At 64.2% G+C, this 10,180-nt stretch overlaps 2 protein-coding genes across 20 annotated transcripts; both read right to left on the reverse strand.

The window, feature by feature from the left end:
* Positions 1 to 287: 287 nt before the first annotated feature.
* Positions 288 to 7,022, reverse strand: HNRNPC (heterogeneous nuclear ribonucleoprotein C). 19 transcript variants are annotated; one of them, XM_068921888.1, is made up of 10 exons: positions 6,559 to 6,747; positions 4,788 to 4,942; positions 4,473 to 4,498; positions 2,354 to 2,614; positions 1,753 to 1,867; positions 1,515 to 1,562; positions 1,233 to 1,393; positions 1,022 to 1,123; positions 709 to 866; positions 288 to 627 (listed from the first exon to the last, which is right to left on the reverse strand). In XM_068921888.1, exons 4-10 carry the CDS (start codon positions 2,592 to 2,594, stop codon positions 544 to 546), a joined length of 909 nt encoding a protein of 302 aa, XP_068777989.1. In that variant the 5' UTR covers positions 2,595 to 2,614; positions 4,473 to 4,498; positions 4,788 to 4,942; positions 6,559 to 6,747; the 3' UTR covers positions 288 to 543. The 19 variants fall into 19 exon arrangements, with proteins under 19 accessions (XP_068777989.1, XP_068777996.1, XP_068777985.1 ...); XM_068921895.1 differs by having other exon boundaries at positions 1,792 to 1,867; positions 6,559 to 6,711; XM_068921884.1 differs by having other exon boundaries at positions 1,010 to 1,123; positions 6,559 to 6,691.
* Positions 7,023 to 7,462: 440 nt separating this feature from the next.
* LOC138062811 (G-protein coupled receptor 4-like) lies at positions 7,463 to 9,962 on the reverse strand. Its single transcript, XM_068921834.1, has 2 exons — positions 9,750 to 9,962; positions 7,463 to 8,758 (listed from the first exon to the last, which is right to left on the reverse strand). Exon 2 carries the CDS (start codon positions 8,648 to 8,650, stop codon positions 7,670 to 7,672), a length of 981 nt encoding a protein of 326 aa, XP_068777935.1. The 5' UTR covers positions 8,651 to 8,758; positions 9,750 to 9,962; the 3' UTR covers positions 7,463 to 7,669.
* Positions 9,963 to 10,180: the final 218 nt, after the last annotated feature.

The raw sequence follows: 10,180 nt of genomic DNA on the forward strand, positions 1-10,180 counted from the left end.
ACCTTGGTTGAGCTCCGTGTGGTTCTTCTGCTCTTCTTGAGGATCTCTCCTCCCCCCCACCCCGACCCCATCCCACCACGATCCCCCGCTCCAACGCATCCCTTTTCCTTCCCCCCCCTGCTCCAGCCCCACCTGGGGCTTGGCCCAGCAGGGGCGCACAGGGAGGAAAAGGGAGCAGTTGGGGGGGCAAGAGAACAAGTCGAGAGCTCTGAGCGCAACGTTAAAAAAGGTTAGCAGGTGATGACAGAGCCTCTCGAGGGACGGATTCAGCCCCACACACCAGCAGGTAAAAACCATACGTCCTTTTTATTGTTAAGTCGTAAAGAGGTATCAAAATTAAAAGAGGAAAATTACAGGGGGACCGAACAGAACTACAGTGAGAGCAGAGGCGCGGCAGGAGACACGACACCATGAACACGGGGCAGCGGGCAGCGAGGAGGGGGCGGCGGGGCGGGGGCCAGGCTCGGTTTTTTTGTTTTTTGTTTTTGTTTTTTTTTTGTTGTTGTTTTTTAAGATGGGTGCCTTTGCTGGGGGAGGGGGAGCTTAGGAGTCATCTTCGCCATTGGCGCTGTCTCTGTCATCCTCTCCTTCCTCTGCCTCTTTCTCGTCCCCCTTTATGGACTCCAGCTGCGAGAAAGGGGGGGTGAGGGACGGGGGAGAGGGGCTCCCTCGGCCCGTCACGGGCCCTCGAGCCTCCTAGCTCCGTACCTGATCGTCTCCCCGATCCTCGTTGTCGTCGTCATCCAGCAGGTCCCCCTCCTCGGCCGAGTCGTCGGCCCCCGCCTCCGACTCCATCTTGACGTTGCTCTCCTCCTTCTTCATGGAGCTGCTGCTCTGCTCCTCCTCGGACTTGTCGTTCTTCTGTTCTGCAAGGACGAGGGCGAGGGAGGGGAGAGGAGAGAGGCGTCACGGGGCTGGCGGCGGCCCCCGCTCCCGGCGGAGGTCGGGGACGAAGGGGGGGGGGAAAATGTGTGCGAGGTGACGCGCCCCGGGCCCCCCCCGCCCTCACCCGTCTGTTTACTTTGATCCTTCTCGATCTTCTCCAGGCTCTCCAGCAGCGAATCCACCTTCTGTTTGATCTGGCTCAGCTCCTTCTTAATGGTTTGCAGGTCGTCGCCTTTCACTGCGACCGAGAACGGCGGGGAAAGAGTGAGGCCGGAGGCTCGAACCCGGCCCCAAGCGGGGAAAGGGGACGGGCCGGCGCCTCCGGCGGCGCTCGGCCGGACACGTACATTTGCCGGACTTGGAGGAGGAACCTCGCTGGCCGCTCTTGGAGTTAAAGCCGCTCTTGCCCCTGCGGGACGTGTTGCCGGAGACGCGCTGGCGTTTGGAGGGCACCACGGCCCGGGCGATGGGAGGCGGCGGGGGCACGCGAGCCGGGTAGCTGTACATCCTGCGAGGGTGGGGGGGGGGGGCAGAGGAGGGACGAGGTGAGGAAAGGGAAGCCGCCGCTTCTCCGTCTGGAGGTGCCGCTCCCGAAACGGGGACGGAGCGGGCACCCCGCGGCCTCCTACCTGTCGTAGTAATCCCGCTGGAAATCGTAGTCCAGGTCAAAGGAGGACCTGCAAGACAAAGCCGGGGCGGCGCGGTCAGGGCTGCCTGGCGGCGGGAGGCGAGGAGGGAGCCCAGAGCGGCGGAAGGAGAAGCGCAGCCCTCGCCGCAGTCCCTCCTCACCTCCGGGAAGGTGGGAAAGGGTGGGGGAAAAATTAAGAGATACCCGAAACGCAACATAGAAAAAATAAGGGTCCCGACCTGACTAGAGGGGACGGAGAAGGTGGCGCAGCTACTGACCCGTACATCTCCGCCGCCGACCGCTTGACGCCGGCCTTGCCTCGGTTCACCTTCGGCTCGGCTGCCAGGTTAATATCTGAGCGAGAAACACAGCGCCGCTGAGCGACGAAGCCCGCTCTTACCTGCCGACGGGGCCGGGATCGGATGCCCGCAGAGCTCCAGGGCCTCTGCGGCGCAGCTGGCAAACCGGCTGGTAGGACAGGGCCGCCGAGGAGCGAGGGAGCGTCGCTCGCGCTGGCGACGCGACGGCGGCAGAGTTTAGCAGTCCCGGACCCGTTTTCCTGCTGCCGACGGGGCCCCGCAGGGAGCGCGCCAGCGCAGCTCAGGCGACGGCCGCTCGGCTCCGCCAAACCACGCTAAAGCAATCGCCCCGAAATCCACCGGTCCGAAGCAGGACGAGGCGAGTCACCGGGTTAAGACGCGACTCACCTGGCTCCCGTCGAATCCCCGGGGATTAGGCCAGTGCTAAACCCTTCGGGGAGAGAGTCCGGTTCGGTTAACGCGACAACCGCTCGCGCCGCCGCCCGTCCCCACCGAGGCGGGGCGCGGGGACGTGGCTCACCTAGGACCTGGCCCGCGATCATCCTGCCGTCCTCGCCCGCCACGGCGGCGCGGGCGTTTCGCTCGTTGACGTACTGCACGAAGGCGAAGCCCTTGTGCACGGAGCAGCCCACGATCTTGCCGTACTTGGAGAAAATGGCCTCCACGTCGCTCTTCTTCACCACCAGCGTGTTGAGGTTGCCGATGAAGACGCGCGAGTTCATGGAGCGCGGGTCCGTCTTGTTGGTGACGTTGCTGGCCATGGCTCACGGGCGGCGAGGACCTGCCGGGGGAGGCAGATGCAGTCAGAGCAGCGGCAGCCCCCGCCTCCCCGAAAAGAAAAGCAAACCAACCCCCCCACCCCGCCGCCATCCCATCGCCACAGCCGGGTCCTTCCTCTAGCACCGAGCCCACCGGATCCGGCCACCCGATCGGCAAAGCGCGAGCCGCAACGCCGCTCTCCCTCCGATCCAGCCCGCGAATCGGAGGCCGAGGAGAAACGACTTGCTGGCGGCCAGATTCAGCCCCCGCTTCGCCTCCCGCGACGTCCCACGCGGGCGCCCCGGCGCTAAGAGGGACGGCGAGACGGGTTCGGCACGCGACCGGGTGCCGGCATCGATTCAAGTCTCTGTAGATTGACGGATTGACGTAGATTGACGGAAAAAAACCTGCACCGAACGCCGGCCTCTTCGCCTCCGGGCGCGGGTCCGCGCTCAGCCCGGACCGCCGCGTTGGCGCTGTCCGTTTCCGAAGCGGCTGCGCGGCCAAATCTTCCGGTGAACCCGTCCTCGAGGCTCAGCGCGCTGCCGCCTTAAGGCGGGCACAGCTTCGGACGCCGAACGGCGCCGGCTTCGCCGCGGACGCCCTCCGCGGGGGCGGCAGGAGGGCCCCAAGAGCGGCTCGGCGCGGCCGCCGAGGGTTTCTTCGCGAGGGGTTTCCGTGGAGGTTTTCTTCCGCGTGTTTTCCCAGCCGCCTTTGCCACAAGCACCAGCCGGGAACGACCTGCCCTCCCGTGAGCGGAGGGCGCCGTCGGTAACTTCGCTTCGTCCCCGGCGCGCTCTGGCCCCGCGCCGTCTCCGGACGGGCGGCCGCGCGGGTCGGCTCGCAGGACGCCGGGCGCCTTGGCAGGAGGCCGTTACGGCAGCGGCGGGGCCGTCTGCGAGGTCTTCGGGGCTCCGCGTCGGACCGCGTTCCTTCCTCCGCTCTTCTCGCGACGCCGGAGGCAGCGGCGGCCGCCGCGCGACCCCGCGGGTTTTTTTTTTTAAATCCTCGCTCAGGAGCCGAGCCGAATCGCCGGGAGCCTGCGGGGCCGCGCCGAGCCGAGCGGGCGTCCCGGCGGCGGGCTGACCCTGACCGGGCCTCTCGCGCTAAGCAAGTCCCGGCGGCGGCGCCTCTTCCGTGCCAGGACCTTTAGCTCTGGCGGCCGAAGCTCGCAAGGAAACCTACTGGCCCTCGCACCTCTTACCATGGCCCGGGAGGGGTTTATCTGCTCCGCGGCTGGCTCCGCCGGCTGCCGTCGCTCCAGGCCGGGCGTCCGTGGCATCGCGGTGGGTTGTTTTGAGGGAAGGACGGCGTAGAGGAAGAGAGCAGGACGAGGGGTTTCGGGGAGGAGGGGAGGAAAAAGGGGGACAGGAGGAGGAGGGAGGGGCCGTTCGGGGGGGAAAGGGCCGTCGCCGCCGCAGGCGACCAGCACCACAGACATCATATGGCAGCAACAGTTTAAAAATGGCACAAACGAAAGAGTAAAAATTAAAAAAATAAAAAAAAATAAAAAAAATAAAAAAAAATAAAAATACAGACTTCCAGAGACGCTCTAAAACAGTTCAGGAGAAACCGGGTCCCACTCTCAGCAGTCGGGGGAGGGGGGGGAAAGAGTTAACGTGATCAATCCACTTAAAAATTTTAAAAACCTCGCTGTGTCTCACAAAGGGTAAAAACCCAGCTCAGTCAGGAACACTCAGAAAAACTCGATTTCATCCGGTTAAAAATCAGCAGTGTCATTATCATCACCATCAGCAACATATCATCATAGTAAAGTCATCAGCATTATAGTAGTATAATAGTAATAGTAACTAGCAACAACAATAAAAAGGAAATCAGTGGAAAGGCAGGAAAAATGAAAAAAATTTTGAATAACTTACTGTAGCTGAAGATCAAAAAAATCTCGCTGTAAAAAAACAAAAATAAAAATAGCCCAGATTAGAAAAACGGGAGGTGCCGAAAGGTCAAGTCAGCAACGATCATTTCTGTTCTCTCCCTCTCTCTCACGCTCTGTTCCAGCCGCGGTTGCCAGAGGACCGCGCGGGGAGAGCTCTCGGCAGGAGACCATCAAAGCCCTTTGCACACCATCACTTCACTCTAAAAATACCCGAGAGAGGTCAGCTCATGAGGGGCTAAAAGGCTCCTCCTCTAACCCAGCTGCTGCAAAAAAAATACAGGTTGACTCTCAAAATTACATCTTAAATCCAGCTCCAGTGTGGCGCGGGGAGCAAGAGGCCGCAGGGGCACCGTTAAAATGGCTCTATAAAATCGGGAGGTGTGCGTGTGTGGGGAGGGGAGTTAATACGAAGCTGAGCTCCAGTGAGGAGGGATGGGGTTTCGCCTCGCTGCCCTGTGAAAGGAGAAGGGACAGATTGAGTCAGGGTTCCTCAGCAACGCTGCCCGCCTCTCCCGCTCCCCCCAAGAGAGATCGGCCGGCCTCCCAACGGCCCCAAGCTCACAGCTGTCCTCGCTTCCAGCTAACGCTCTTAAAACCGTCTCCGCTCTAATCCCTTCTGCTTCTCCCGTCTCCGAGGGAGCAGCTCGGACGTCAGACACCTGTGAGCTTGTGGCGGAGGGCGGATTCGTACAGGGCGATGCATCAGGCTCACACGCATAACCCTGAGGCAAGGAGGAGACGGGAGAACCGAGCGAACACACGACACATCGGATCCTGAAAGAGGATGCGAAGAGGGATCTACAAGCCAGGTCACTGGAGCTCAAGCAACCTCGGGGATCTGAGTCACAGCAGAGGCCAGAAGAAAGTCTTTTGGGTGTTTTTTTTTTTGGTTTGTTTGCTTTTTTTTTTCCCCCCCGCTTTTTAAACCCTGCCAGATACTGCAGAAGCAGGTTATTACCAGCAAAACGACAAGAGGGGGAAGGGGGGGGGGAATAAAGTTACAATCTCGGAAGGAACCAGAAAAGCTGGCGAGTGAGTATCGTGATGATGATGATGGCAGAGAGGAGCCTTTAGCCTGGAAGAGAAATACAGTGCTACATACACCCGCTCGCGTGTGATCCGGCCCGGGAGGGCGGGAAGGGGCTACGACAGGCGGCGACTGCCTCGGGCTACGGCTCGAGAGACAGGAAGGCGAGAAATGCAGAAAAGCAGTTTGTATTTATTTTGTTTTTTTTAAGGGGGGTAAGGGGAAAAAGGGGGGGAGGGAGAAATCCAGCCCCAAAAGCGGCCTGTTTTCCACCCAAATCTTCGGGCAGCGACGTCCTGTTACCTCCTCCTTCCCCCCCCCCCCCCCCCAACAACCCCGGCAGCTTTGGGGCTTCAACAGGGCCAGCGCCACGTGGAGTGTGGCCACGCCCCCTCCTGGGATGGCCACGCCCCCTTACCCCAATCCCGTCTGACTCTGCTCAGCGGGCTGGCCACGCCCACTCCAGGATGGCCACGCCCCCTCGGGGCGCTAGCCGCTTTCACCTGGCTTGACCACGCCCCCTCCTCGGGCTGGCGGCTTTCACCTGGCTTGGCCACGCCCCCTCCTCCCGGCTTGGCCACGCCCCCTCCTCCCGGCCCCTTCCCACAAGGGCTGTTTACGCAGCGCGTTCCCCCCCCCTCCACCGCAGAATGGTATCGCCCACAAGGAGGCGCCGCTCCGTTCTCCGCTTCCCCTCCTCCCCCCCCCCCTCCCCGGCTCTCGCCGTGGTCGCGCCCGGCCAACGGCTCCCCCTCCCCCCACACACACATACGGCGCTGTGGGACGCGCCGCCATCATCCCCCTCCCCCCCCTTCCTCCTCCTCCTCAAGGCAGCCGTTAACCGCCCCCCCTCCCACCATCACGGCGATGGGAAGGGTGTGTGTGGGGGGGGGAACAACGGCTGGTTCGCGCTGAGGCGGTGGAGAGGGGGGGCGGTGTGACGCCGTTAACTAAACCGGCGCCGCCGGCTCCCTTGGCTGCGGCCCAGCCCCCCCCGCCCCCCCCGCCCCACCCCGGGAGCGGGGAAACGGCGGCCACTCACCGCTCGCTCCGGCGCACGCTGCCCGCTTCTGCTTCCTCCTCGCCGCCGCCTCCCCGCTTGAGGCTGCTCACAAAATGGCGCCCACGCCGCCCTCTGCGCTGCTCGGCCCGGACGAAAGCCAGCCCAACCCCCCCCGCCGCGCCGCCGTTGGACGGCAGGGGAGGCGCTGCGCGCCGCGATTCGCTGAGCGGGGTGCCCGTCCGCGGACCAGCCAATGACAGAGGGGAGAGGGCGGGCCAACGCGCGGCAGCGCGGGAGGCGGGAGGAGGAGGCGATTGGCGAGCCTGCTTGTCACTCCAAGGCGCGAGGCCGGTGTCTGTTCTGATTGGTCGAGAGTGCTGTTCGTTTACCCCTTTCCGCCTATAAACGTGGGAGCGGCGCCGGCGCTCCCCGCCCCTAGGCGGGGCTGCCATAGACCGGGGGCAGAGGGGGGCGTAGCCCGAGCGCTGAAACCGAGCCGTTCTGCGCGTGCGCCTTGTGCTCTCCCACGGCTCCCCCCCCGCCCCGACACTCCGCGCCGGCGATTTCCTATTGGCCAGAAGACAATGACGCAAGGGCCAGGAGAGGGAGGGCGGGAGCTTCGGCACCGTCCTCGACGACGATTGGCTGAGGCGGGGCGCGGTGCCGGCAGGCTATTGTTCCATCCTCCTGTCAATCTCCCGGCCACCTCAACGCTGCACGCTGATAGGCTGGTTTGAAAGCTCGGGCACCGTTACCGGCAGCCTGGGGGCGGGGCCACCCTGACAGGAGAGGGGCGCTGCCGGGGTGTGAGGGCGGGGGGGGGGGGGGGGACGAGACCGCGTCGTCGTCGTCATCCCGGAGGCAGGAAAATGGGTTTTTTTTTTTTGGGGGGGGGGGAACGTTTGGAAAAAAAACAAAAATCGCTTGATGCGGTGAGGAAAAGTGGGGAACGGCCCCAAAAAACGAGGCTTGTTTGAGCCCCCCCCCCCCCAACTGCCGCCTCACGGGGCCTGGTCGTGTTCCCCCCCCCCCCCCGGCCCTGCCGCCAGCCCTGATCCCGGGGCTCGCTCCGTCCCGGATGCTCTTCCCGAAGCGGAGATGGCGGCGGCCGGGATGGAGGTTTGGGGGCTGGGCGGTTGGGGGGGGGGGGTCACAGCGCGGTGCACGCCGGTTGGGCCGCGTCCGGCCGGGCCGTGCCGGACACCATCGGCCGGCGGTGAGGGGCTCTGCCCCGGCCAGCCAGGCGCTTCCCCAGCTCCTCCCGCGCGTCGCCGAGGAGCAGGACGTAGAGGAGGGGGTCGGCCACGTCGCTGAGGGCGGTGAGGCACAGCGCCAGGCGGTCGTAGAGGAAGAGGCGGCTCTGGAAGGGGCAGGTGTCCTCCGACAGCAGCTGCGCCACGAACCTGGAGTAGGAGGTGGCCTGGTAAGGGACCTGGAGCAGGTAGAAGGCGGCAATCATGCAAGCGATGGACCGGGCGATCTTCCGCTTGGCTTTCCCATCCAGGCTGGTCATCTCCTTGAGCTTCCCCAGGCCGCGGAGGTAGAAGAAAGTCATGAAGAAGCAGGGCAGGAAGAAGGAGAGGGCCGCGGCGGTGGTCCTGAACAAGGCGTAGCCCTTTTCCCTCGGGCACAGCTGCTCGTAGCAGAGGTGAGGTTTCAGCATCTCCGAGGGCTGGAGGACGCCGCCCACCAGGCACACGGTGACCACCAGCGCCCACGAGGCAGCGCTCACCCCGGCCGCGCTGCGGGCCGCCTGCAGCCCGCGGAAGCGCAGGGGATGCGCCAGCCCCAGGTAGCGCGCCACGGCAATGAGGCAGAGGAAGCTGTTCTTGGCGTAGAGGGCAGCGAGGAAGGCCAGGCCCACCCCTGTGCAGGCGGCGCTGCCCCAGGGCCAAGCGTGGTCCCGCTGGCTGTAGTGGATCCAGAAGGGCAGCGTCAGAAGCTGCAGCAGGTTGGCCGCCATCGCGTTCAGCAAGTAGGCGGAGAGCGCCGACGCGTTGGCCTGGCACAGCAGGGCCCAGAAGGCCAGGGCGTTGAGGGGCAGACCGGCCACCAGCACGAGGCTGTAGATGGGGACGAGGAAATACTTGGTGGCGTTAAAGGGCACGTGCCACTGGGAGGAGTTGTCCATGCCGGGTCCTTGCGTGGCCGCGACCGAGGAAGCCGCTCTCCTGCGGTTCGCCAGTGGACCTCCGCCCGCTCCTCTCCGCTCAGCGTTTCTGCTCGAGAGAGGATGTTTCTGCACGGGAGAGGACAAAACGCAGCTCCAGCAGCATCCGTGGCGGCCGCGCGCTGGGTGTTTACCCCTCCTGCCAGCCCTCAGCCCCGCTGCCCTCCAGGAGCGGCTGCTTGCTCGTGTTCACTTCAGAGCGAACCGAGACATTTGTCCCAAAAAGCTGCGGTCAGAAAGCCGCGGTGACCCGCGCAGCTCGAAACGCCGCTGCGCAGGCTGGTGGGAACCGGGTTTCACCCCCGTTTGTGGCCTCGTGGCGGGGGTTAGCCGGCCTCAAAGAGAGCTGGGAAATGACACGCGATTAAATGAGCCGGGGCCAGGTGGGAAAGGCGCATCATCTTTCCGGTGTGCTGTATAGCATAGCTGAGTGCTGTGGGGGAGAAAACCGCCTAGTTTCACTCTGTCTTTCAGGGCAGAAATGACCTTATAGCTGCTCTTTGCCCCAACCACATGAACCGTTAGTCTCTCGGTCTGTCAGCTCTATGTAAAAGTTCCTCGCGACTCGTTCAAGCAGCAAATTATTGAGGTCTCGGCAGTCTGGTAGTTTCGTGGCTAGCACCAGCCGGAAAACGATTGAGCTTTTGGGAAGAACTGGCCTTTCCCGCTTGTCTGCTGCTAAGAGAGCACCAGGCCGCGCTTGTTACCGTTTTCCTTAATTTTTCCTTCTGGTCCTCCTTCCCCGATCCACGCTTCCCCAGGTCAAAGCGCGAGTCGGAGCAACGCGCCTGCCTCTAGCGCCTGTCCCAAAAGCCGTCCGCGCCGCACAAGCGGCGGGTCGGGGAGGACGAGCCGCCCCGCTCCGAGAAGGGAACCGCACGCCGCGCCGACCAGCGTTCCCCGCAGCCCGTAGGGCGCGAGGGGAGGCAAACCTGCCCGATCTCGGGACGGAGAAATTCCCCGCGCTTGCTCCGAGCCGGGGGACGGCAGCACCCCGTTTTTTTTGTTTTTTGCCCAAGCAACGCGACCGGCGGCGCAGTTCGAGCGGCAAGACCCTCACCTGGAAATCGCGCTCCCGCTCCGGGGCTGGCTGGACCGAAGCCGGACTCCGGTTACAGGGCGGCGAGTTTGCGCCGTCTACGGAGAGAAAAGAGCCGCGGTGAGCGCCTGCCGCGCGCGCCGCTACAGCCCAACTGCTCCAGCGCAGGCCGGCCGCGCGGCGAGGCCTCCGCCGCCTTCGACTCGCCTTCCGCCGCGCTGAAACCACTCTCACCACAGCCCCAGCGCCGGCTCACGTACGCCAGCACCCCCCCTCCCCGCCGAGGCGCCTTCCTCCTCCGCCGAGGGGGGCTTTTCGCGCCCCGAAAAATCACGCCGAGGTCGGGCACGGAGCCGGGGCGCCGCCGTGCCCGACCTCGGCGCGGGGAAGCGCAGGCAGGAACGTCAGCGCCTGCTGGCGGGGTGGGGGGGGGGGGGCGTCCGACGGATTAG

Source organism: Struthio camelus, chromosome 29, assembly GCF_040807025.1.
Source record: "Struthio camelus isolate bStrCam1 chromosome 29, bStrCam1.hap1, whole genome shotgun sequence".
In the NCBI taxonomy this organism is placed as follows: domain Eukaryota; kingdom Metazoa; phylum Chordata; class Aves; order Struthioniformes; family Struthionidae; genus Struthio; species Struthio camelus.